The sequence below is a fragment of the Lepidochelys kempii genome, chromosome 3 (genome assembly GCF_965140285.1).
Source record: "Lepidochelys kempii isolate rLepKem1 chromosome 3, rLepKem1.hap1, whole genome shotgun sequence".
NCBI classification, from domain to species: domain Eukaryota; kingdom Metazoa; phylum Chordata; order Testudines; family Cheloniidae; genus Lepidochelys; species Lepidochelys kempii.
In genome coordinates, this window is record NC_136382.1 from 208,092,753 (window position 1) to 208,120,463 (window position 27,711).

Sequence of the window (27,711 nt, forward strand, 5' to 3'; positions counted from 1 at the left end):
AATAAATTCTGCCAAACTTGTTTTTGCTTTTTGTTATTGCCACAGCACTTACGAGCTCCATGCATGGACCAGGCTGGACCTGCTACAAAAGGAGTCTGCACAGCAGGGCTGTGTTGCAGGCAGAAATTCTACCCCTGCCCCTGCCCCAGTTCTTCTCTCTCACACCCACTGAGCCATGGAAGAAGCCATTTAATTTTCTTCATAGCCTTTTCACATTAATTTGACATATTCAGAAGATTTTTTTTCTAGCAGGTGATCTACGAGACTGCTTCCCTCTGCACTCTGAACCAGTGGTTCTCAAACTTTTTTTTCAGACCACCTGAAAGGGTCTTGGCGGACATAGGGTGACCAGATAGCAAGCGTGAAACAGCGGGATGGGGTGGGGGGGGGTAATAGAAGCCTATATAAGAAAAAGCCCCAAATATCAAGACTGTCCCTATAAAAACTGGGACATCTGGTCACCCTAGGCAGACAACTTAATAATCTTTCCAAATGTTGTTTGTACTGTTAGTGCTTTGGGTAAAAGCGCTATATAAAAAAACCCCTTAATAAACTTTTTTTGTTCTACAAATAAAAGCACACAACCCATATTTTAATATCAGTAGCCTTATTTCTAATACAATGGATGTGCCCTCTCTCCCCTGCTGCTGCAGCCCCCGAGCTGGGGCTAGGAAGGGGGGGGTCTCTCCCCCGCCACAGCAGCCACAGAACTGAAGCTGGGAAGGAGGCAGCTGCAGCCTTGGAGCTGGGGAAAGTCACCTCTTTCTCTGGCCACCATAGCCCTGCACATCCCACATTTCCCCCCCTCCCGCCTACCTTCTATTCCCCCCAAGGTCACCACTTCACCTTACATGTGCATCTTCTCCAGGGTCCAAGCACCTGATTAGTGGAGCTATGCTTGCACAGCTCCACTAATTAGGTGGGTGGCCCTTCATTCTCTTGTGTGCAGCCACCCAGGCACGCAACTTAGAGGGAACTATCTGCGGATCACCTGAATGAAGCTCACGGACCACAGTTTGAGAACCTCTGCTCTAAACAGCTCATGCACTTAAGTATTTGCTGTTTAATCGTTTTCCAAGTATTAGATAAGGAAATACAGCAGAGATGTACATAAATTAATAGTGTTGTCAAGTTACAACCTGTACTTAAGTGGGAGGAGATCAAACTATGATGTGCACTTTCCACATGAGGGTTTACTGTTTTTATTTAATGATTTTTTAAAAACACTTTTAGGGTTATTCACAAGGCGAAAGAAAAAACTCCTTTGTAATCGTACTAAAATGAGTAGTTACACTGATATATGCAACACCGGATTTAGAAAAACTATGCTGATGTATCCAAAGAATTATTCAAGCCACTATACAGAAATCCCAAATTGTCATGTCTACCATCTCCCATTTTTCTTCCTTTTTACCTTCTCCAGAAATAAATACTACATACACATTAAAAACATAACAAATAATCCACTGCAAAAAAAAATTAAAGCACCCAAGATTTTTTAATAAATATAAGTACAACTGTATTTTAACAGGTCAGTGAGTGCAGACTTTAAGCTAGCACATGAACCATGTCTTCCAATTAATGACATTAAAATACCTCAGCTCAGCTCCATTTGGCACAGGATGCCCACAACTGTATGCCATATCACCACTAAATCAGCCTGATACAGCATTACACAGAAAACTTCTGTAACCAAGTTACATCTCAGCTATAAAGGACACAAGATTTCCAACTTGGGAAAGTCAACATTTCAAGATTCTGAATGGCACTGTAACACAGCAGCTGGGTTCTTTTGTTGACCCACCGTGTTAGAAGGCATTGGAACTCTGATGGGAGATATTAGTTAAAAACCTCTTCATTCATTGTGACAGGTGCACCACATGAACTATTTCTGGGTACAAGTGAAGTGAGAGTGCCCCCTGATCAGAGGGGTCTCTGCCAGTGTTTCCCAAATGGTGGGTCTCAGGAAGATTCTAGATGGCTCACCGTGTCCAGGACCAGGTTTACGCATCACTGGGCCTTGAACTAGGCAAACGTAAACTTTACCAGCCAGGTGCAGAGAGGAGGGGATTGGAGAGCGAGGCTATGCCACACTCATCCCACAGTGGTGGCTTCTATCCTGCGGGGCTGGTCCTGGGGATTACAACCAGACACATGGGGTCGCAGAGCCACTCAGGTTTAGCCTGGCTGCCCTCCAAACCTGAGTGGTGCTGTGACACTGTGCACCAGATTATAACACCTGGAGCAGAAAGCTAGGCCTAATGCAGCAGAACAAGAGGCAACTCAATGGGTTAAGTGCAGGGTGGGCCTGCTCTCCAACCCCATTGCCCCCAACTTCCCCTCTGCACTGGGCCAGGATTCAGATTGCAGCACAAAGGCAGAGGGTGCATATATGTAAGAGTGGGTTGCAAAAAGAAGTTAAAATGCAGTTGATGGGTCACTTTAGTAAACTGTTTGGGAATCACTGGTCTAAGTCTCGCCAGTCCTAAGAGAAAAATCCTAAGAACAGCCAAGCTTGGGGAGAAGGCATGGGCAGGAGTCTGGTTTTTTTTCTTTTTGCATTAGCCTATTAATAAAGTCAAAGCTAAGGGCAGGGGATGAATTCTGAACCTACATAGCCTTTAACTATTCTAGCACAATGTGGGATTGGCATCTGCTTATAAACATAAAAGGAGAACAAGACAGAAACACTTCAAAAAAAAAATCTCCTAATCAGTGCATTTTTAGAGGGGAAAGTTGTGCACGTATGAATGGAAGTAACAGAAAGATAGGGATAGCTGACATATGTAGCATGAGGCCCAGCCAAAATTAATCAAAAGAAGTCCCAAGGATTCTAATTCATGATGTCCAGCATTTTTGCTGGAAGTGATGATGTGGAGTATAAAGGGCTGATGTATTCTTAGTTAGAGAATTCTATGTCTAGATCTCTTACCAACTCCATGAATACTTTTGCTGAATTTCAGACAAGAACCCCAGCATTACTGATTTAATACATGAATTTATCTTATCACTGTACACTAGTATGCTTTTGCCTTATCTGTTTGACTGACTCTTCGGGGTTGTATACTTTCAAAGATCTAAAACATTTAACATCAGAATCTTTATGTGTTTTCATTCCCCACTTAACGGACACTTTATTACAAATTACTAGTAAGTAACTTAAATTATATCATTTTTAGTTTATTAAAATATAAGGGTCAAATGTAGCTCAGGACGAGCCTTAAGAGTCACAAAGCAAAACAGACACAAATAACCCTTAAAAACATAATGTGACAGGTTTGCACAGTCATAATGCATATGAATTAATTTAGCTCACCCCATAACATTTTGGTAGATAGGTTATTCTGATACATCTGAAGATAATTTTTGCTGATGTCAGTTTGGGCAAATGAGATTGTATGATACCACAGATGCCTTCTTTTTTAGAATACGGTTGCTTATCAAAGCATTTGTTTTTAAAGTCCATATTTTAAACTGTGTTTAGATACCAATGCAGCAGGAGTCCAATTATTTTCATTCAGTTGTCAGCTTTCATCTGTATAAGGCTGTTAAAAGAAAGTGAAATAAATTACAAATTGCACACAATTTCACGTTTGTTGTTTTTTTTTTTAATTTAAATTGCAAAGGCGCTCAAAACAATGTTCAGTCAGATTATAATGTATCAAAAAGAAAAGAAGAAAATCAGAAGTAAGAGAGATACCAGAAGGGGACGGACAGAACATTGAGTAACCAAAGGGAACAGGACAGAAACAATATTTTATGTCAAAAATATTAAAGTAGAAACACTTAATTAAAAATGTACCCAAAATCATTGATGTTCCCTCAAAATTTCGATAACAAAAAAATTCCATTATTGGACATTTTTAGTGTGAACAAAAATGTTTCCAGATATGTACCAATACAAGCCCATTGTCCCTAACAGCTACTTCTCCTCAGTGTATGCTCACAACCAGAAATCAGCATTTATGCAAGAGCAAAGGTAAATCAATCGATTTACAGCACCATTACAATATTTCAGTTATTAAGAGACAAGTTTGTGAAAATTAAGTTTAGTATATGGTAGTTAAATAGCAAGTCTCAATGCTGTTAGCACTTTAACTGAGTATTTCCAGATTGTCATTTAGATTTATGGACTACAATACAGCAACCTGGACAGTTAGGAATTTAGAGTGGGCTCTAATAAACTATGTTGTAATAATCTAGAATATATGATCTATTTACATTTAATATCTGACCGAGAAAATTTCACTACATTTTGAAGCAGAGGACAGTCAAAGACAGACAAGACTAGGATATATACAGGAGTGCCAGCAGTGCATTCCCATGTCAGGCCACATGGAAACTTGAAAATGGGAGCTCTGGTGCATTTCAAACCCTTGCTGAGAGAAGCAGCTCTGATTTTTTAAATGGTCCCATGTCAGGAACATCTTTGTCCAAATACCAACCCTCCCCTTTCTACCCCCCTACCCCTGCCCCACACAAAAGTGTATCCCCTATCAGAGGTTCACAAAGTTTCAAATACTGGTTTAAGTTTTTTTGGGGAGGGAGAGGTAGATGTATCTATTTTTAAAATCAGACTCCCAACAGAAAACTAGCCTGAACTAGACAGTAACTGAAGTGAGATACAATAGTCTCTCTGTATTCAGTAATACAAAACAAAAAACCACAATGCCCTCCCATATGCAAAGATCAAGTAAAGCAAGTTTTATATATGGGAGAAGTGTAGGGTTGGAGGGAAACAATCCTTCCCCCCAGGAGGCTGAAGTTGATTCATTATTCCTGGTTCCTCTTACGTGGTACCAGTTCCTTACCGTATGGTTACGTAGTTCCTTATTCAAAGGTCAAAATTACCTTAAAAATATATCAATGTACGATTACATTTTTAGAAATGCCATCAAGTTAGCATGATTGGGTGTGATAAAAAATTCCTAATTACTTCATTATTTATGAATTAAATAATTAAGGCACTGGGTTTTGACTGGCTGTATGTGACAAAATTAGTCTCAAATCACCCGATGTGACTCATCCCTGCTGCCATTGGACTGTTTTGAAGTAGTTGGGACATGCCATTCATCAACCTGATGCTTAGTTTCTGGACAGTATGCTCTGAAACATCATGCCCTCACTCCACTTCCATAGGGTACTTATGGCTTAAATAAGGAACTGTGTTTTTAATTCACTGTACATGACAAAACGTGTCTCCAGTCACCCAACAGATACATCCCTGCGACTGTTAGACTGTTGTGAAGGAGCAGGAACGTGCCATTCCCTACCCAAAAAGTTGTTCTTCTGCAATATGCTTCCTCACAACATTTCCCCCTTCCACTTTCATATTGCAGATAGGGCTTGAATAAGGAACTGTATGTGACAGATAAGTCTCAGGTCTGGTGATAACTGGGCCGACAAATTTACCTTTATTGTTAGCTCAACTGCGAGAAGTTAGTGAAAGTTTGTAAGATCTCACAATAACCTATAACAATAAATATTGATGGGAAAAGATGCAAAAAGAAGACAACAATTAAATTAGTCCAAACAAAGCCTACTAATATAATTCAAGGACTGCGTTAAGATCATTCCTGGTAAACAAAAACCATGTGGAACCAGAAATCAGTGGACCAAAATTCATATGTCAAAAATTAGACCTAACTGGTAAACAAAACAATGAGGGTTTGGGCTATTAGGGGGTGATAAAAAAAAAAGAAAAAAGCTTCTTGATTTCCCTACCAAAGTAACAGCTATCTGCCAGCTACCACTGCCACAAGCTTTACTATCACAGCTGCCTCTCCCACCATCTCCCGGGATTCTACTGTAACACTGTTGGGGCCTTCATCATCCTGATCCTGAGATATGTCCTGACCAGACTGAGACAAAAAGTGGGACTGAGATCACATTGCCACAGGCATTGGCTCTGGCTAAATCCCAAAACATCAACTGGAAAACTGTCTCCCCTCCCACGTCCTTTTCCTTTCCCACCTTATTTCTTCTCTTTTTCCTGTTCCTCTCTTTTTCCTTCTTCCTGTTCCTCTCTTTTTCCTTCTATCTAATAAGAGCTTGGCTTAGCCACCTAAGACTATGTACAGTAGAACCTCAGAGTTACGAACACACCTCATTTGGAGCCAGAAATACGCAATCAGGCAACAGCAGAGAGACACACACGAAAAAGCAAATACAGTATAGTACTGTGTTAAACATAAATTATTAAAAAAGGGAAAGTTATTAAAAAAATATTTGACAAGGTCAGGAAACTTTCTGTACTTGTTTCATTTAAATTAAGATGGTTAAAAGCAGCATTTTTCTTCTGCATAGTAGCTTCAAAGCTGTATGAAGTGAATGTTCTGTTGTAAACTTTTGAAAGAACAACCATAATGTCTTGTTCAGAGTTATGAACATTTCAGACTTACAAACAACCTCCATTCCCAAGGCGTTCCTAACACTGAGGTTTTCCTGTATTTTGCCACACTGTTGTAAGCCTGTTACCAGAAAGAGGCAGCTAAAAGCAATGCCTTCACCCCAATACCCATACAAGTTTGCTAGGGTCTCGGAGTGGCTGGTAATTGTGATCAGCCCCTTATTCAAGAAAAAATCCGAGACATTTAAAAACAAACTCTTTGCATGACAAATTGTGAGTGTTTACAGGTAGTAAAAAGAACAGGAGGACTTGTGGCACCTTAGAAACTAACCAATTTATCTGAGCATGAGCTTTCGTGAGCTACAGCTCACTTCATCAGATGCATCCTTTTCTTTTCGCAAATACAGACTAACACGGCTGCTACTCTGAAACCTACAGATAGTAAATTATTCCCTGGTATTCGGACATGAGAACAAGAGGACCGTCTCCAGGAAACTGGCTCCCGAAGAAGAGGGCTTTGACACTGAGGGACCAACAGAAATACGGGATACATCATGGTTTTGGTAATTAAATATTCATGGTAAATAGGCCCAATGGCCTGTGATGGGTTTTTAGATGAGGTAAGATCCAAGTCACCCGGGAAAGAATTTTCTGTAGTATCTGGCTGATGAATCTTGCCCATATGCTCAGGGTTTAGCTGATCGCCATATTTGGGGTCGGGAAGGAATTTTCCTCCAGGGCAGATTGGAAGGCCCTGGAGGTTAGGAATTTTCCTCCAGGGCAGATTGGAAGGCCCTGGAGGTTTTTCGCCTTCCTCTGTAGCATGGGGCACGGGTCACTTGCTGGAGGATTCTCTGCTCCTTGAGGTCTTCAAACTACAATTTGAGGACTTCAATAGCACAGAGATAGGTGTGAGGTCTTTTTTAGGAGTGGTGGGTGAAATTCTGTGGCCTGCATTGTGCAGGAGGTCAGACTAGATGATCATAATGGTCCCTTCTGACCTAAATATCTATGAATCTATGAATCTACACTGCAAAGAAAACCATGCAACAGCGAGCCCCAGAGCCCGGGGTCAAGTGACTTGGGATCACGGGACAGGGCTACCAGCAGCAGCGTGGCCATGCAGCTCAGGCTGGCGCCTGGGCTCGGAAACCCAGAGGGGGGGTACAGTCTCGGAGCTGGGGCAGGAACCTCGACGGCGTTACTTTTAGCCCTATACAAGCCCTAGCGAGGGGATCCCAAAGCCGAGACTGTTGGGTTTTGGCCCTGCAGACGGGCCGCCCTCCGGCCCGGATCTGCGCTCGCTTCCACCAGCGCTTCCCTTCGCTTCCCGCTGAGTTGGGGGGTGCCCCACCCGTCGGAGGCTGGCCGCGTTTACACTAGCGAGAGCGGCATGCGGACCGTGTTCACACCCGCCCCGGGACACGGGCCGGTCACCCCCGGGGCCCCGCCCCCAGCCAGCACCGCTCCGCCCGCCCCCGGGCCGCCCAAGGTCACGGCCCCGCCGCCCCCGCCGCACCCCGCTCAGGCCACGTCCAGCTTCTTCTGCGTGGCCTCCAGCAGAGCCTGCAGCCGCCGCTGCCTCCAGGCCAGGAAGCGCCTGCGCACGCGGTGGGCCTGCCAGCCCACCAGCACGCCCGAGGCGAAGGCCAGCGCCAGCGCCAGCTGCACCGGCCGCTCCCGCAGCGCCTCAGAGCCCGCCGCCATGCTCCTACGGCGGCCCCGCGCGCCCAAACTGCCGCGGCGCGCGCTCCGTGCCTCTCCCAGGCGCCGGCGCGCGCCTGCCTGTCGAGTCCCGCGCGCCGCCACGTGGCAGGAGCGGCTCGTGCGCACGATCCGCCCGGACGGTCCCGTGCGGCCAGCCCCAAGCTCGGGCCGAGGTGGCTCGTGTGCATGGTGGGGCGGGGGGACACAGCCAGGCAAGCGCTGCAGGCAGGTTGGGATCTGGCCGCTGCTGGGGCTTTTGCTGTGTGGGAGAGGATGCCCTTTTGGGCGGGGGGGGGGAAGGGACTTGGAAATCTGGGGCTGTGCGGGGTTGTGTTGAATGTCTTGCTGCCCACCCTTCCCTTCCTTGGGAGCAACTTGCACCCTGCTCCTAGGCCCTTGCAGGGCAATGGAGCAAGTTAGGGCTCTTAGTGCTGTTGTATCAGGCTCTCTGCAAATTCAGGCAGACACCACTGCATCCGTTCCACCGGAGTCACGCTTTCAGACATGGGAGCTAGAAAGATAAATTTTTAAAACCAAAATGTTTGTTTCATCCCTGTTTTCAAACCAAAAAAGCAGACCAATGATTCTTGGTCCATCAAGACCACCCATTTAACACATAACTAAATCTGGATTACTTCAGAGGTGAGCATTCCTTCATTGTGTCAGACTTCCCTTTTCCTTTAGATAGGACATGCAAGGTGAAGGCAATTGCTTTCTAGCTGGCTGTTGCTTGGTCCACCTAAGAAACGTGGTGGGCCAGATTCTCCATTGGCGTAACTCCAGTGGGTGTAATGGAGTTGCATCAGCAGGTAATCTGTTTTAATGTCTGCAGAGGATTAGATCAACACCTATGATTGATGGGATGCAGCTGTCATTTTTGATATGACAGTTTCACAGTGTAAGATTCTTGTTAGATTCAAGGCTGCTGTTGGATCCAAGGATGCTCAAACAAGCTGGGGCATGGCCCAAAGCACATTTTCTAACATTTTCTCATAGGCTGTGCATTTGCCTTGTCTATTTAGAATTTAAACCTTGGTGGCAGGGACTATGTGTTTGTATAGCATCTAGCACATTTTGGGTGCTGCAGCAATGTAATATATGTAATATATATACATTTTCTGCACTGTCAGGTTCTCCTGCAATACCTACTTCCACGTCACCAGTATCAGCACCCTATCTCTGTAATATCTGAGCACATCATACACATTAATGAACTTACTCTTGTCAGGGCAGGGCAGTGCTATTAACCCCCTTTTACAGAAGGCGAAACTGAGGCAGAAAGCGAGCAAAGTGACTTGCCCAAGGTCACACAGGGTGTCTATGGCAGAGCCAGGAATAAAGTTCTGATTTCCTGAGACCCAGTCCAGTGCCTTCACCACGAGGCCTTGGGCCTCTCTGCCTAGGGCTAAGCATTAAGCCCACATCTACCCAAAAATGTAAATGATGGTCCGTTCCTGTCACATGGAACAGAAAGAGTGTACAGGAACTGGGTGCTCATCCCAAAAGGGATTGCACAGGAATAGCAATAAGGCTAATTATCCATTGGCATAATTTACCAAGGGTCCTGGTGGATTCTCCATCACTGGTCATTTTTAAATCCAAGCTGGATGTTTCTCTGAAAGATATGCTCTAGTTCAAAATGAATTATTTTGGGGGAGTTCTATTGCCAGTGTTATACTAGATGATGTCAGACTAAATGATCACAAGGGTCCCTTCTGGCCTTGAAATCTATTAAATAAGCCAACTCTAAAAGGAGCAGAGAATAGCAAGCTGGCCAGTGAGGACAAAATGAGATTGCTAAGGAGAGAGTGCAAGAGTAGCATAATGTTGCTAAGGAGAGAGTGCAAGAGTAGCGTAATAAGAACGCTATTACCAATTTTAAAAAGTAAACCACTAGAAATAACCTCACATCACTTTTTGCAAGAGTAAGAATGATAATTTGGATGTCCTGGCCAAATTCCAACTCAAGTAATTACCCTCTGCTCAACGTAAGGGTCTGATCCTCTAGCTGTTTGACACTTGGAATTTCCACTATGGTGAACAGGAATCAACCAATAGCTCTAACAATATCTTTCTGTTTTTCTGAGTTGCAGTTGGGCAATATGCTCTCACACCTCTTCACAGTGTCACAGAAACTCACACTGACATCCATGGGGGATGGATTGGGCCTAAAACGAGACAACAAAAATAGTTAATAGCGTTGCTTCACTTTCTTCAGATACTCCGTGCCTGAGTTTTCAAGGAGATTTAACTGTAAGGAGAAACTGAAGAGAGAGTAGCAGGGATAATAGCAAAGTGCTTTTGAGCTCGAGGGATCAAAAGTAAGCCAGAATTTCAAACTAAGATAATTTTGTGATCTGTAACTCAGATTGATAACATTTCTTCTCACTTTATGGAAGTATTCTTTATAAACTTTCAGAGTAAACGTGACAATTTTCAGGCCAAATCTTCTGAACCAAAGTTGTAGGAGATCAAAAAATGGGTTTGATGATGGAAGCTGGCTATAACCTTGAGTATAGAGAGTCTGGCACTTCTCCATAATACCAGACCTCTCCAGACTGCTGAATCCAGACACTCCCAAACTCTGGGGAAGTTCAGATTTGTTTTCCAACTTTGCGGCTTGGACACATCTCTTAGCTAAATATTGTCAAAAGCGGGAAGGGAGAAGCCTATTGAGGCATAATGAGCAATTCACTCAATTCAGTTATCTAAAAAGTGTTTCATTTTATTTTGCATTTACTACATATCTGACCCTATATTATCTCTGTCCCTGCATAGATAAATGCTTTCTCAGCAGACCAAAAGCATAGACTGCTTATGGAAATACCAAACAATCACATAGAAACAGGAGGGAGGGAAACCTCTAACTGCAAGCTGAGCTTCCTTTTCCTTTCTGCTGACACCACACTGGCAGAGGGGCCTTCTGAAGAGGAAGGGAGAGCTGAGAGCAGGAACTGATTAAGCCTGAATGTGAACCAGATTTACCACAAACCCAAGGCGGCAAATCCACGCATGCATTTCCTCTGGATTTGGTGGAGTCAATATAAATAACACCAACAATTTAGGTGACAATTATGGTTGCATCAGGACACACTCCAATGACCCACACCATCTGATTTCCATGCTTTTAAGGTTAATCATAGAGTCAGAGGTTAAAGCCAGAAGGGACCACAGATCATCTTGCCTGACCTCCTGCACATCCTAAACCCCACCCAGTTACCCGTATAGTGAGCACAATAACCTAGATTTCACAAAAGTATTACAGCCCTCCAGAGACTAAACTACTGTGTGCCACAGGCAGAGAATAGGTTGGACTGAGGTGCCCAAGCCACCAGTGCCCAAGCCACTGCAATGCCAGGGAATTGATTTAGTGAGATATACTTAGGAGAAATTGATCTGTATTCCTTGCCACCTTTACATCACCTATAATGCTATTGATAATACACTCCAATATAAGGCTGTCACTTCTGTCTCCAACAGATACTGAAAAGCAATACATATCCAAACTTCATCAAGCTTGCAGTCTAAATGCAAAACCTTAATGGTGACCTGATGCACTCTCCTCATATCAACAGATTAGCACCTCTGACCACCACACAGTCCATGCACGTGGGAAGTTTCATAGGTTTATAGATTAAGGCCAGAAAGCACAAAGTATGATAATTCAGTCTGACTGTTTGCATAACACAGCCCACAGAATTTCAGCCAGTAATTCCCGCATCAAGCCCATAATTTCTGTTTGAGCTATAGCCTGTCTTTTAGAAAGAAGAAAAGGAGTACTTGTGGCACCTTAGAGACGAACCAATTTACTTGAGCATGAGCTTTCGTGAGCTACAGCTCACTTCATCGGATGCATACCGTGGAAACTGCAGCAGACATTATATACACATAGAGATCATGAAACAATACCTCCTCCCACCCCACTGTCCTGCTGGTAATAGCTTATCTACTTCATCGGATGCATACCGTGGAAACTGCAGCAGACATTATATACACATAGAGATCATGAAACAATACCTCCTCCCACCCCACTGTCCTGCTGGTAATAACTGGGTGGGAGGAGGTATTGTTTCATGATCTCTATGTGTATATAATGTCTGCTGCAGTTTCCACGGTATGCATCCGATGAAGTGAGCTGTAGCTCACGAAAGCTCTTGCTCAAGTAAATTGGTTCGTCTCTAAGGTGCCACAAGTACTCCTTTTTGCGAATACAGACTAACACGGCTGTTACTCTGAAACCTGTCTTTTAGAAAGATATCCAGTGTTGATTTAAGGACTCCAAGGGACTGAGAATCCATCATATCCCTTGGGAAGTTCTAATGGTTTAATTACTGTCACTGTTAGATGTTTGTCCCATGTTTCTACTCTGAATTTGTCTCGCATCAACTTCCAGCCACGGAACCTCATTATATCTTTTCCTCTAGATTCAAGAGTACTCTGATACCCAATTTCTGCTCCCATTAAGGTCCTAATAGATCATGATCAAGTCACCTCTTAACCTTCTCTTGGATAAACTAAATAAATTGAGCTCTTTTAGTCTGTCACTGTAAGACAAGTTTCCCAGACCTCAGATTATTTCTTGTAGCATTTATATAGTGGCATTATGATATTTTCTATCTTATCTTTTCCTTTCCTTGTGGTTCCTCACACTGTTAGCTTTTCTGATTGCCGCTGCACATTGAGGAGATGTTTTCAAAGAACTATCCATGATGATTCCAAGATGTTTTTCTTGACTGATAACAGCTAATTTAGACCTCATCATTTTGTATGTATAGTTGGAATTGTTTTTTCCAATGCGCATAACTTTGCAATTATCAATACTGAATTTCATCTCCCATTTCATTGCCCAGTCACCCAGTTTAGTTAGATCCCTTTGTACCTCTTTTCAGTCAGCTTTGAACTTAACTATCTTGAGTTATTTAGTATTATCTGCAAGCTTTACCACCTCACTGTTTACCCCTTTCCAGATCATTTACGAATATGTTCAACAGCACAGGTCCCAGTACAGATCCTTGGGGGACCCTGCTATTCACCACTTTCCATTGTGAAAACTGACCATTTACTCCTACCCTTTGTTTCCTATCTTTGAAGCAGTTACTGATCCATGAGAGGGCCTTCCATCTTATCCCAGGACTGCTTACTCTTCTGAAGAGCCTTTGGTATGAGAGCTTGTCAGAGGCATTCTGAAAGTCCAAATACACTACATCCACTGGATCAGCCTTGTCCACATGCTTGTTGTCATCCTCAAAGAATTCTAATAGAAGAGGTGAAGCGTGATTTCCATTTACAAAAGCCATGTTGACTCTTCCCCAACTTACCATGTCCATCTATGTATGTGACAATTCTATCCTCTACTATAGTTTCAATCAGTTGCCTAGTACTGAAGGAAGGCTTACCGGCTTGTAATTGCCAGGATCGCACCTGTACAAAATTTATATCCACGTCCAATCTGCGATCCACAAACAGGGTCCGCGAATATAAAGCGAATAGCTGCAGATTTGCAGGGCTCTACACATCTGGCGCCTTTTTTCAAAAATACAGATACATACAGCGAGTTCATAGTATCAAGCAGAATTCATAATTTATAGATAGACAGACTTCTCAGATCATCACACCGATACACGTTCAAGTATTCCTCCTTATTGTCCTTAACTCTACTGGACGCAGATTTTTCAGTGATACATTTAGCTTCCCTATCACTGTCTGCATTTCATAACTCCTAATTGATCATAATTTCCCCTTTTTTCCCCATTTCATAAAAAGTTAATTCCTAGACAGTGGGGTCTAGTGGATAAAGTGCTGGACTGTGACTCAGGAGACCTAAGCCCAGCTTTGTCACTGATCTTGGGCAAGTCACTGCATCTCCCTGTGCCTTAACTTCCCCATCTGTAAAATGTAAAGTGCTTTGAAATCTACTGATGAAAAGCACTATGTAGGAGATAGGAGTTATTATTATTATTATTATTTACATTTCTGTCTTAACATTGCTGATGCCTTTTAAGTTTTGTGTGTGCGTTCGATGAAGTTGTGCAACCCTGAAGCTGCTCCTACTTAAGGGTCAGCCAGCACCACAAAGTCCCCACAGCTCCAGCACAGTTGACAATGGGCCTATTTGAACACATATGGCAGGATGTTTCCTGGTATTAGTGTGTGTTGCCTTGCCTTCGTGTTTGACTCTGTGTATGTGTTGTGAGGGGAGTGAGAGAATAATTTGTGTTTTGTTGTGTGTGGGTGCTTGTTCTGTATGTGACTGTGTCCTTATCTGGGTGTGAGAGTTTGCTCTGTGTGTGTTTCCTCTCTGTTGTTCAAGGTGATTAGGTGGATCGTTGTGTAAGGGTATGTTGTCTTTCTTGTGCCCATGTCAGTATAAGCCTCCTTCTTCCTGTCTGCCTGTCCCTGGCTCTCCCCGAGCCTCCGTGTCTATCCCTGGCTCATCTCTGCCTGTCCATCGACTTCTCTTCCCCTCAACAAGCATTTAGTCTCTGTCCTGACCCTGACTGGGATCACCTGTCTGACCATGGCTGCCAGTGCCCCCCTATCTGTCTGTCCAGCCGCTCCTGGCCGTCCCTGGGTGGCCCTTGTCTGTCTGTCTGGCCCTGGCTGAGCTCCTCCCTCGGCTCTCCCCCATCTGTCTATCCCCTGTACCTGGCTGAACTTCCCTTTCCCTGTTTGTTGTCAGTCTGTCTGTGCCTTGTCCGTCTGTCCCGGTCTGCAACACCCCCCGCCCCCCGAGTCTGTCTGTCTCTGCCTGGCCAGAATCCCCCCCCCAGTCTGTCTGTCTGTCCCGGGCTCCCCCTTTCTGTCCGCCTGTCCCTGTCTGCCATTCCCCCACCCAGTCTGTCTGTCTGTGCCTGGCCAGAATACTCCCCCCCCTGTCTGTCTGTCCCGGGCTCCCCCTTTCTGTCCGCCTGTCCCTGTCTGCCATCCCCCCACCCAGTCTGTCTGTCTGTGCCTGGCCAGAATACTCCCCGCCCCGTCTGTCTGTCTGTCTGTCCCGGGCTCCCCCTTTCTGTCCGCCTGTCCCTGTCTGCCATCCCCCCCCCCAGTCTGTCTGTCTGTGCCTGGCCAGAATACTCCCCTCCCCCGTCTGTCTGTCTGTCCGTCTGTCCCGGGCCAGGCTCCCCCTTTCTGTCCGTCTGTCCCTGGCTGCCATTCCCCCCCCCCCAGTCTGTCTGTCTGTGCCTGGCCAGAATACTCCCCCCCCGTCTCTCTGTCTGTCCCGGGCTCCCCCTTTCTGTCCGTCTGTCCCTGGCTGCCATCCCCCCACCCAGTCTGTCTGTCTGTGCCTGGCCAGAATACTCCCCCGCCCCCGTCTGTCTGTCTGTCTGTCCCGGGCCGGGCTCCCCCTTTCTGTCCGTCTGTCCCTGGCTGCCATCCCCCCCCCCAGTCTGTCTGTCTGTGCCTGGCCAGAATACTCCCCCCCCCCAGTCTGTCTGTCTGTCTGTCCCGGGCTCCCCCTGTCTGTCCCTGGCTGCCATCCCCCCCCCCAGTCTGTCTGTCTGTGCCTGGCCAGAATACTCCCCCCCCCCAGTCTGTCTGTCTGTCTGTCCCGGGCTCCCCCTGTCTGTCCCTGGCTGCCATCCCCCCCCCAGTCTGTCTGTCTGTGCCTGGCCAGAATACTCCCCCCCCCCCAGTCTGTCTGTCTGTCTGTCCCGGGCTCCCCCTGTCTGTCCCTGGCTGCCATCCCCCCACCCAGTCTGTCTGTCTGTGCCTGGCCAGAATACTCCCCCCCCCCCCAGTCTGTCTGTCTGTCTGTCCCGGGCCGGGCTCCCCCTTTCTGTCCGTCTGTCCCTGGCTGCCATCCCCCCCCCCCCCCAGTCAGTCCGTCCCGGCCGGGCTCGGAGCCGTTTCCGCTGCCCGGAGTCACGTGCGGGCGGGGTTAAAGCTCGCGGCGGGGCTCGCCGGGGCTGGAGCTCGCAGAGCCCTGAGCGGAGCCGGCCCGGCCATGTCCGCCGCAGCCTGGGACCCGCCGCTCGCGCAGGAGGTAACGGGGCGGGGGTGCAGGGTCCCCCGGGGCTGGGCTCCGCGCACCCCTCCCTGGCTGCTGCCTTGCAAGCCGGTCCCTGGGCGCCAGGGTGGGTGCTGTGCCCGCTCCCTCCCCGGAGCCTTGATGGGCAGGTCTGCACCCCCCCCCCCCCCCCCCGTGCACGCTGGGCAGGAGGGAGGGGCTCTTTGGTTATAACCCCCCCCCCCTTTCCCCTTTGCAGAACAAAGCTGGCAGTCCGCCCTTTGCCCCCTGCGGGCATTGCTCCTTGCAAAGTGCCCGCCCTAACCTCCGGGCGAGGGGGCCACCTGCAGGGTGTGTCCGCTGGCCACGCTTCCCTGCTCGCCCCTGGCAAGAGGGGGAAGCCCTCTCTCTACCCTTCGACCTCCCTCTAGGGAAGTCTGGGGTCGCAGGGCTAGCCATGGCGTGTCCGGCTTTGGTTTGCAGAGGGCGAGGGGCCTCAGCAGCTCCAGCTGCTTTTGTAGCTGTATTCCCTGTTAAGAAATTGGATGGAGACCTCTGTGTAAGGAGGCAGTGTGGTCCAGTGGATAGAGCATGGGATTCAGTCAGGAGAGGGACCTGGATTATTTCCCTGGCTCTGCTATTAGCCCTCTAAAGAGAGGGGAAGTGACTCGGTCAGTGGGTGGGGATGCCATACCATTGTATTTTAAAAATCCGTTGCCCATGGGATTGCAGGAAGGTGATGGAGAAGATAAAGGCCCTTTCTACATGGCAAAATGTTTGGTCTTCTAACTGCATTTACTAGCTATGTTCTAAGCAACACCCGGTTACAGCACTTGTCTCCTGAACTCGAGAGAGCAGGGTTTTGTTTCATAGGGAATGTCTACACTGCAGTCATGGGGTGTGATTGCGGCTTGTGTAGACCTAAACTAGCTCTAATCTCGTGAGCTGGGCACTGATAGCAGTGAAGCCACAGTAGTACGGGTCTCGGCGTGCACTGTGCAAGACCTGGGGCCCTTGGTAATTACGCAGGCAGCTAGCTTGTGCTTTTCTGCTCCAGAACCTGAGCTAGGTAATGTTTAGCTTGGGTCTGTCTCCATGAGCTGCTGTTACGCCCATGATTGCGGTGTAGACATCCCATAGCGTAGCTGGTGCACTTTTTTGACGCGTTTACAGTCCACGCAATTCAGCACGTCCACCCAGCGGTGCTTTTTCTGACACCACTGTGTTAGCCTGCCTGTTTCTTCCCCCCTGTGCAGCGGTGTTTGTATCAACGCATGCTGGGAAATTCTGTGTAACTATTGCACGTTGCCGCGCAAGAGGCAGCAGATGTGTGGGTGTTCTCCACACGGCCCAGTGTCTTTTGGAGTGGCCTTCTACCTAGGGATGAGCTGGGAGACAGAGGAATGGCTAAGCTGTCTGCACAGATATTGATTTGTGGGTCCTGTCTACTCAGTGGAACAGGCTGAGACCCAACTCATGGCCTGAGAGTTATGTTGCAGCCCTGGTCATGAGCAGAGTTGAAATACAGTCCAGAGACCTAGGTAGAAACCATGTGTTCACCATACTCATGTGTCTATGTGTGGACATGAGCTGTGTGTAGTCAACCATGTTACAAACTCACTCTGGGGGGGGGAACCCCAAAACACCTGTAGAGCCCAGTGGATTAAGAGCATAGAAACGAAGAGCAGGTGTCTGGGAGCAAAGAGGCTTCCTTTGGCACTGCTGCAGTTCATTGTGAGATCCACTAGATGTCAACAGGTTCCTTAAGCAGTTTCTTGAGAAGAAAGACCCTCAATAACTGCATTTTAATAGTTAAGCCATTAAACTACAGTACCCACAGTGTTCACCATTAAGTCCTGTTACAATACAGACTTGCAGACGCAGCCAAAATTTCCTCTCATGCCCTCTGAACTAGAGAACCTGTGTTGTTGCTCTTCCATGCCACATTAACAAGGCAGATGACTCAATGCCTGGGTCAGCTGTCAAGTGGAAGCTGCCGACCTGACTTCTCCTCGTTTAAAGGTGACCCAGAATGCTGCTGAGCATTGGCTAAACAAACTCAGTGTGGAGCTAACTCCATCTATGCGTTAAATACTTACGCTGAACTCTTCTTTCTTTTGAGAAGAGCATGATAAGCGAATCAGCCCCCCCCCCCGTTCCGAGTCATTCATGGAATGACATAATTGACAGAAAGTAAAGGGGGTACTGTATTGTAAATAGTGTGCATATGGTACAAACGCAGTGAGATGGTAGGGTGATAATTTACACGTTTCCAGGAAACAGAATTCAGGTGTTTGAAATCTATCCTAGGATGGCAGGAATCCTAGGTAGCTCATCCCTTTGAGAACTCCACCTCCGCTTCCCCATCAAGAGTACTGCTAGGAATACTTAGCTGTTGGCTACAAGAGAGGGGAAAAACCAAACATCATTCTCTCTGCAATGAGGAAATTAGCATAAGTGCTCTCTGCACACAGCACTTGCCCAGCAAAGTACTTCTAAAGTTAGTAGGCAGTTACCACCAGGTGACCTCACCTAAACCTCTCCTTGCATTGTATATTTCTAGCTATTTTAAATGTATAGTAAATAATCACACAACTTTGGGTTTCTCTTCCAATATGAATAGGGTGAGGAGAAGGCTGTATGTTTGCTTGTGCTTTTATAAATTAGAATATATTTCAGAATCTGCATGTCATGAAGTCTCTTTGTAGCACCATTATTCAGAGCACCATTTATATTCACCTAAATGGAATATCTCAAGGTAAAAAGATGCTTCCAAGGAAGCAATCTTTGGAATTGCCTCTTTAAAATGTAAGTTTCAAATTCTGACTAAATTAAACTGTGTCACATTCTCCCCACCCCGATCATCAACAGGACCTTCTCCTGGCAGCAGCTTATGTGTATGATGCTCAATATAACAGAAACATTCCGTTTGAAACCTCACCGCAAGCAGTCAGGTAAGGAAACACTCTAACATCCAGCACAACAATATTCTGTGTGAAGAATTAAAATATTTAACTGGGAAATATTTTCACTTAATTGGAGTGAGGGGGACACTCGATACAAAGGAAATTTTGATTTAAATCAAGTTAATTTATTCACTAAAGCTCGTCTTCCACAAATGTTTATGCACATGCTTAATCTAGCAACAAAGAATGTGGGCCACACTTAAGTGATGGGGGGACTCTATCCTCGAGATGTTGAGAACAAAATTAATCAAGGAACCAAAGGACACGAAAAGAAGAAATTCTTGAATTGCCTATACGCCAATGCTAGCAGCCTGGGTAAACAAGATGAGTTGGAATTACTCATTTATATGCATAAATTCGATCTAGTTGGTATTACTGAAACCTGGTGGGATGATTTGCATGATTGGAATGTTAAAATCAATGGTTATAACATATTGAGGAAGGATCAAGTGGGCAAACAGGATGGGGAAGTGGCAGTCTACATCAAAAATGGCATTATCTGTTTCTGGGTGACTGATAACTCAGAAGAAAATTATCTTTGTTCCATAAGCATTAATGTCTGGAGAGACAAAGCACATGATGGAGTACTCATTGGTGTCTGCTACAGAACCACTAAATCACACTAGGGAACAGCGTGACCAACTCCTTACACACCTGTCTAGAAAGTGTGTGTGTCGGAGGTGCGGTGGGGAGGGGCAGGAAGGACCTGCATGATCCTGGGGCACTTCAGTTTGAGTGACGTGCTGGAGGTTCATGCTGCCCTCAGTAAAACATCCTTGCAATTTCTAAACATAGTAGATGGCAATTTCCTAACTCAAAAAGCGTTGCGGCCAACATAGGACAAGGTCTAATGTAGAATTCCCCTAACGGATAAAGAGCAATTGATCACACAACTAAAAATTAATAGTAGTTTAGGTACAAGTGATCATAACTGCTCACATTAGTCCAGGCCAGTAACATATGCACACACATCAACATGGGTTTATGGAAAATAGAGCCTATAAAACATATTTTTATGAGATCAATAGATACAGGTAATAGTGTTTGTAATAGAAGTCTGTAAGGTGTTTGTCATGGTACCACTTGACATTAGATTAAAAAACTAAAGCAATATAAAACTGATAGATCTCAAAATGTGATTGTAAAGAGACAATCCCCATCAAGTGGCTGTGGTTCCATGGCAGCCCAGCAGGGACCTGTTCTTGGCCCTACCATATTTAATGTTTTTATTAATGACCTGGAAGGAAAAACTAAAATAATCACTGATAAAGGTTGCAGATGACCCCAAAATTTAGGAAGTCTTAAATAACAAAGACAACAGGTCATTGATTCAGAACGGTCTGGATTACTTGGTAAACTGGCTGTAAGCAAGCACTATGCATTTTAATACAACTAAATGTAAATGTCTACATCTAGGAATAAAGAATGGGGGCCTCCATTCTGGAAGCAGTGACTCTGACAAAGATTTTGGTGTCATGTTGGATAATCAGCCAAACATGAGCTCTGTGTGACTCTGTGGAGAAAAGGACTAATATGATCCTTGGATACGTAAACCGGGAAATCTCAATTGGAGTAGAGAGGTTGTTTACTTGATAGTAAAATAAGGATCGGTAACTGTTGGCAGGCATGCAGCCTTCCCCGCATCTTGTTCCTGGAGGGATCCAGTGTTACCAGCCCAACAACAGTGCAGGGAGCCTGGCTGTCATGGACCCACACTCTCATTCTTGTGACTGGGGCTGTATAGGGTTCCCTGCAGGCGCAAGGCATGGGGAAGTCTGGGGGCCTGGCCTGGCGGAGCAGACAATGCCAGCCAGGACCATGAGGAGGAGGATGCTGAGCCCAAGGCTGTGCAGGAGGCCACCCTGCTGCTGTAATGCTTCTGCCTTGGGATGGAGCTGGGAGCACATTCTCCTTCTTGTGGTCCTTGCCATGGGAAGGCGTCTCTGCTCCACCAGGCCAGGACTGCAGCATCCCTTGCACTCGGGTGTTTTGGGCCCTTGGCTGTGCTGGGAGCCCCCTGCAGCCCCCCTGTCTGTGCTGCATGAACCTTTATCCCTGCCTTAACTTCCAGCAACTGCAAAAATAGTTAAAAATTGGTGGGTGGGGGGGAGACATCTTTAATAAAATTATATTAATTGTCAAAATTAGAAAAAAAATGTGAATTCTGCCAAGTCTATTTGCAATGTAGAAAGACAAACTCTTCCCAGAGAGTGTGTTCTTGCCCTCTCTTTCTCACCTTAGTAATGTAAAGTCTTGATTTTTTTTTTTTCCCTCCTTTTGCTGGAGAAATCGTCAGAGAATCAGCATGGAACAGCAGTGCCTTGCTACCATGAAAGAATAGCTGTATCAATACACATGTACTAGTGCCCTAATTTGTAATATCTATGGTTTGCCTCCACAGACTTTACTATCTCTATAACCATTGGACTATGCAAGCAGCCACCTACTTCTTTATCTTTGTAGACCTTTTCCTTGCTGTGTTTGAAGATCCTGCTGTGTATCCACTCCCTTTCTTGGTAAGCATTTGGGTAAAAGGGAACAACAGCTTTGTCTTATTGATGGATGGAGAAAGTTCATGTCTTCTATAATACTCCAGCTTGCTGTATAAAGGAATATTTCTCTGCTTGCATTCAGTAGAGGAGGCTGCTGGATTTTTTTTGTAGTAATATCGGTGATCCCTGATACTGCTGAATTAATCTGATCTACAGAACTCTGTGGGAGCATAGCAAATATAATCCTGTGCAAACAAGGAATGGCTCTCCCATCGATGTGTGCAAGCCCTATTAGTGGTGATGAGTGCTGGGCATCCATCAGCAGTACCATGGAGTGCCCCTCTGCTCCACCACCAGGTTCAAAACATTGTTGGCTCACTTTCCGTATTCTCTGCTTTCTTCCATGCTGCCCCTCTGCACAGCACATCTTCCACTAACCTCACCTCCTGCAAACTCTTCAAGAAAGTGGCCGGTGAAGACACTTAACTATTTTATTCCTTATTTTAAACAAACGTCTGTCTTTCCTCACACTGTGTGCCTAGGCCTTTTTGAGTAACTAGTCTTCTATTAAAACTGGCCCAACACCCTTCCTGCGGTCTCGTCACATCCAAGGTTGGCTTGTGGCAGGGATTATGTCTCGAGCTGCTTAGCGCACCATTAAGATGATTGTTTAGTGTTGACTTCTGCTCAGGGGTTCTTGTGTATACATCGGAGGGCAGTGTTGCCTAAGGGATAGAACAATTAGACTGGGACTTCAGAGACCTGGATTCTGTCCCAGTTTGGCCATTGTCAGGGGACTTGGGGGAAAGTCACTTTGCCTCTCTGTAAACTGGGGGTGATGATACTGGCCTCTTCTGTAAAGTGCTTTGAGATCTGGGGATGAAAAGGTCTCTAGAAGAGCTAGGGGTACTATTTCCAGAATAGACTTTGATACCAGTGCAGTATGGTTTACCTTAACAGACATCCGTCCCAAATTCAGCATACATGAAAATCTACTAACTCCCTAAGATGTCACGCTCCTTAAATTCCTAGTGTTACGTGAGACGCACCAAATAATAGCGGCCAACATCAAACAGGTGACTTTATTTCTTTTTAAATTTTATGGTGAGAGACAGTTTAAAAAATAGCTCAGTCATCAGCAAATTCCCAGTGAAAACCAATCTGACGTATCCTCCTTTCTGTGTTTCCTGTGACTCTACCTTCCCTCAGGCTCATTCTCTGAACCTGTCTGGTGGCAGATAGAGAGTAACATAGCTAGGGAGAAGATATCGGGGCAGCCTAGAAATACAGTCTTTAAGCCAAAACAACCCCACTTTGTTTGTCCTCCCTTTGTAGGCCACTTCCCTGGTCGAGGTATTGTGCCTTTTGGTGTTCTTCGGGCGACTGGTGCATTTTGCCAAAGTCACCCCTCGCAACGTGTTTTGGAAGGATACAAAGAATATCTGCATCATGATAGCGATACTGGTGAGTTGCGACTGTGGTCACTATGATGTGAAGGAATTAGGTGTGCGAAGCTAGATCACCTGTAGGCTTTTTTCCTACTTCCGCTGTCATTGTGACAAGGATTGTGTGAAATGATGATGGGGCTGGTTGATAGCCAGGTCTACAAACAGCCTGTTGTATGTTCTTCCCATTTGTACAGCTCCAATGTGTCCCCCTCTTCTCTTAATAGATCCGTTTCAGAGCATGACTTGCAACAGAGGCATAGTTTCTGAAATTCTGTTGAAAGTAAATGTGGCAAGTGCAACTTTTAAAATTTATTTGTGCGTTGTCCATCTTAATGTCATAACATGGTCTAATCTACTGAAACTTCCATCTCCTGCAGGAGAGAACACTACCCCATGAAACTGTCGTCTTTTAATGGTCCAAGAATAGGTCCATGTGTTATAATGAGTGGTAGACCAAACCCTTTCCTGTGATTTGTTGCTGCTCTTTCTTCCACAGGTGACCTTAATTGACCTGATTATCTATGGGGCACTTAAAATCTCGAACGTAAACAGCATTAGATGGTCAAGGTTCCTGAGACCCATTTTCTTAATAAACTTTGCAGAAAGTCGTCAGGTAAGCAACACTTGGCCATCACGTGAATGGGTTGGGTGCTGGTGGTTGTTATCTTGGAGTAAGAGCATTGGGCAGAGTGGCCGGAAGGTAGCACTTACAGCTCTGTTTTCTCACCGTGTCTGCCAAGGCCCTCTTCTTCGAAGATACCCTTGTGGTTGGTCAGCGTGAGCAGTGTTGGGTGTGTGCAAACACACCCCTCTTTCCCTTTGGCGTGAATCCAAAATGCTTCTAGAGCTTCATTATCCCTGACAGTTGAGCTCTTGGTGCCTGGCTGTGGCAGAGCAGAGGGAGTGTGAAAGGGAACTCTTGTGTTCTGGGCTGTGAGAGAGGGAGCATAGGGTGCATATCGGCAGGGTTTCTCTCCTACGCTGAGTGAAGATCGCTCATTGACAGCCAGGCGAGAAGAAAGTGACTCCTGCTGGCAGTGGTTCCATGCCTTGGGAATGGTGGGAAAAAATGGGGAATTGCAAGTAGCTTCAAAAACGAGCCTCCATCTCCTCTTCTATTAGCAGTAGGGGAAAATCCTTCCCCGCTCATGAAGAGCGAGATCGCCTTCTGCCTATGCGGTGACCTACCTAATCACTGCCGGCTCTGGGAACAGGGTTGAAAAGCTTCCGGCTGGAACCTGAATCCTTGCATGGTCCCAAGTTCTTGCTTCTGTTGCCTGCTCTGCTCACTTGTCAAAAATTACTTGTTTCTAGAACCCTTTTAGGCAAGTGAGAGCACAGCTGTGCTAATTACTGTCACCTAAACCGCATATGCTGCCCAGACTTGGCTCATTCATTCCTGTGTCATGAAAAGACTGAATCACTGCCTCCAACGCTATCTTGGCTCTTGCTTGAAAATCAAGGCACCGCCTTTGCTGTGGGGAGAAAGCAGATTCAAAAGATGAGAGCATGGGACCGGCAGCCTGGAGTTACAGGTTCTAATCCCAGTTCTGCCTCTGAGTTACCATGTGATCTCAAATTGTCTGTGGCTGTGAGAATATGGATGCCACCTACCTTGTAGGGATTTGGAGGGTTAGCTAAGATTTGTTAAAAGCATTTGAACGCTGATGGGGCTCCAAGGTGCAAAGGGATGAGTGTGTATTTGGTGTAGGGGCAATTATCATTCTGCTGTGCTAGTGAGGGGGTTGGGACATGACTGATTTAGCCATTAGGCTGCCATTGATGGGGCTGGTGGAAACCAGGTGTGGCCAGAAGATGGCACAACTCTTCCTCTTCAGGCAGTGCAGGTGGATTGCTACTGGAGGGCAGCACAGAAGCCATGCTGTCTGTGGAGGGCCGTCAGTGTGGCAGTGACTAACGTGAAAGAAGGGGCTTCAGAGACTTGATGGGCAGCACTGTAGCCCCAGTGGTGAGCCACATGTGACTAGCGGGGCCGGGGGAGGTAGCCTCTTAAAACTTGGCCTGGTCTTGAACTGTGCCCATCACCGTGGTATCTGAGCACTCTCTAACCAGCAAAATAGAAGATGGGAGTATTTCTTCCAATGTGCACATAGCATTGAATTTCCAACTGTACATACAAAACGATGGGGTCTAAATTAGCTGCTACCACAAAGAAAGATCTTGGAGTCATTGTGGACAGGTCTCTGAAAGCATCTGTTAATGGGCTGCAGCAGCCGTCAAAAAAAGCTAACAGTGTTGGGAGCCATTAGAAAAGGGATGGAGAACAAGAGACAAATATCATCATGCCACAAGAGACAAATATCATCATGCCACTATATAAGTTCATGGTACACCCATATTTTGAAAACTTCCTGAAGTTCTGGTTGCCCCATATAAAAAAAAAGATTAGAATTAGAAAAGTTGCAGAGAAGAGCAACAAAACTGATGAGGGGGATGGAACAGCTTCTGTATGAGGAGAGGTTAAATAGACTGGGACTGCTCAGCTTAGAAAAGAGACGACTGCGGGAGGGATGTCCTAGAGGTCCATAAAATCATGGGGTGTGTGGAGAAAGTGAGTAGGGAAGTGATATTTACCCCTTCACATAACACATGAACCAGGGGCCACCCAATAAAATAGATTTAGCAGGTTTGAAAGAAACACAAGGAGGTACTTCTTCAATCAGCACACAGTCAACTTGTGGAATTCCCTGCCAGGAGATATTGTGAAGGCCAAAAGTATAATGGGCTTAAAAAAAGAACTAGGTCCATCAATGACTATTAGCCTAGATGATCAGGGACACAACCCTACACTTTGGGTGTCCCTAAACCTCTGACTGCCAGAAGCTGGGACCGGGTGACAGGATGTATCACCTGATGATTGGCCTGTTCTCTTCATTCCCTCTGAAGCATATGGCACTGGCCACTGTCAGAAGTCAGGCTAGGCCACATGCACCATTGGTCTGACCCAGCAAGGCCATTCTTATGACTTACCATCTGTCATGTGTGGTCCCATCTCCATTCCTCTCTCCCCAAAGGGAAATCTCCATGTTTTTTTGTGTAATCTTTCATCCCTCCTCCTCTGACTTAGAATACAGCTCAGTTCAGCTGTGACTTATGAAGTGGCCTACACGTGGTTCAAACGTGACTGCCTAATGTTGAACAACTCTTCCTCTGCCTGCCAGGGAACTGCTGGATGAGAGGATGACTTGCTTTACCAGCTTGGCGTATTTAGGGTCTTAGAGCAGGCTTAGGCTTTGTCTACACTAGCACGTTTGTCGGTCAGGGAAGTGTGGGGAGGGGAATGTAAGTTTCACAAAAAGTACAAAAGTACCGGTGTGGACCGCGCTGTGTTGGCAGGAGACGCTCTCCTGCCAACACAGCTAGTGCCTCTCATTGTGGGTAGTTTAATTATGTTGATGGGAGAGCTCTCTCCCGCTGGGCTGGAACAGCTATACGGGAGACCTTACAGCGGGGCAGCTGTGCTTCTCGAAGACTTGTAGCGTAGACCTAGCCTTAGACACTTGTCTGTGCCAGGACACAGGCTTCTGGGTAAAAAAGCTTTTCTAAGCAGTTGTACGGAGCAGTGACATACATGAGAGTGATGGTCATGGGTTTAAAGTTGATGCAGTCCAAGACCTTCTGGTGACCGGCAGAGTCTGGCGCTGTTTGTTCTACTTCTAAGACTGAATTGTGCATGGGAACACCTTTGGGCTGGTGTGAGATGAGAACCTTTGCTTGCTTCCCCTTTGCAACAGTGTGTCTCTGCTGTACGTAGGTAGGGACTCCTCTTCTGCCTCTTGGGGATGGGGGAGGAAGGCCCTGGTATTTTCCCAGGCTCTACCGATGTGAGATGCCATTCAGAGTGTGCATGCTCAGTTGGCCAACAAGCCCATGGAACCCAGACAAGGCTCCTCCATGGCAGTGCTGGTCTATAGACCAAGTGTGAAGTCGTGTCTAATACTGTTAGTTGAAATGTGTTGTGTCCCATTCTCCTCCCCCCCCCCCGCCAATTTTCCGTGATGAGGCATTTTCCAGGTGGAACATACCCTTACAGCAGACTGTGAAGATCTTCCTAGGATGATTTTCCCCCTCCTTCCTTACGCACTTCAATACACCATAAAATAGCTAACAATATTGTTAATTAAATCATTGTCGCGAAACATCCGGGGCATTACCCCATTGAAACAAGGCATTGGGGGCCTCTCAAAGCTATCATCTCCGGCTGCCTGCAGACTCAGGCAGATACTGTTGCACCAGCTTTCACGTGGTTCGTCTTTGGACGCCGGAAGGTTTTCTTTGCAAACATAAGGGCTAGAGACTTAGCTTTGACATTCTGGGGACCAAGATGGCATCCTCCAAAAACCAAGTACTAGGCAGCCAACCTGGCTTGACCTGACCCAGCTTGGGCCCTAGAGGAACAGGTGGTGTAAAGTCGCAGAGTGGAGTTTGCTGTTGATTGGTGGCTAGATCCATTTCTCTCAATGGAAAGAACTCCTGTGTCCTGCTTTGCCTGATCATGGGGGAGCTACAAACTCCGGTGTGAAAGCCATGGGGAAAGCTGGCGCAGTTTGGTTTCTAAATGCTCCCTGTTGTGTCTTGGCAGATCCGGAGGGTGTTCCGCAGTATACGAAACACACTGCCAGAGATCACATATGTCTTCCTGCTCTTCATGTTCAGTGTCCTCATGTTCTCCCTCATGGCTCTGAAGCTGTTTGGTGACAGGTGAGAGCATTTCAGCTCTGGAGTTCCCCATGTGGGTTTCAAGCTTTGGATCCGAGGGACTCTGCCAGCTCGAAATCCT

At 46.2% G+C, this 27,711-nt stretch overlaps 2 protein-coding genes across 2 annotated transcripts in view; one reads left to right on the forward strand and one right to left on the reverse strand.

The window, feature by feature from the left end:
- Positions 1 to 1,479: 1,479 nt before the first annotated feature.
- On the reverse strand, positions 1,480 to 8,103 carry MTLN (mitoregulin). Its single transcript, XM_073339807.2, has 2 exons — positions 7,869 to 8,103; positions 1,480 to 3,545 (listed from the first exon to the last, which is right to left on the reverse strand). The coding sequence occupies exon 1, from the start codon at positions 8,054 to 8,056 to the stop codon at positions 7,874 to 7,876; it is 183 nt and encodes a 60-aa protein (XP_073195908.1). The 5' UTR covers positions 8,057 to 8,103; the 3' UTR covers positions 1,480 to 3,545; positions 7,869 to 7,873.
- Positions 8,104 to 15,906: 7,803 nt separating this feature from the next.
- Positions 15,907 to 27,711, forward strand: part of LOC140909755 (two pore channel protein 2) — a 31,418-nt gene continuing 19,613 nt past the window's right edge. The window contains exons 1-6 of the mRNA XM_073339802.2: positions 15,907 to 16,040; positions 18,876 to 18,958; positions 21,372 to 21,486; positions 22,798 to 22,926; positions 23,407 to 23,523; positions 27,514 to 27,632. Coding sequence (XP_073195903.2) covers positions 16,002 to 16,040; positions 18,876 to 18,958; positions 21,372 to 21,486; positions 22,798 to 22,926; positions 23,407 to 23,523; positions 27,514 to 27,632 — 602 coding nt within the window. The 5' untranslated portion in view covers positions 15,907 to 16,001. The remainder of the gene's footprint in view (positions 16,041 to 18,875; positions 18,959 to 21,371; positions 21,487 to 22,797; positions 22,927 to 23,406; positions 23,524 to 27,513; positions 27,633 to 27,711) is intronic.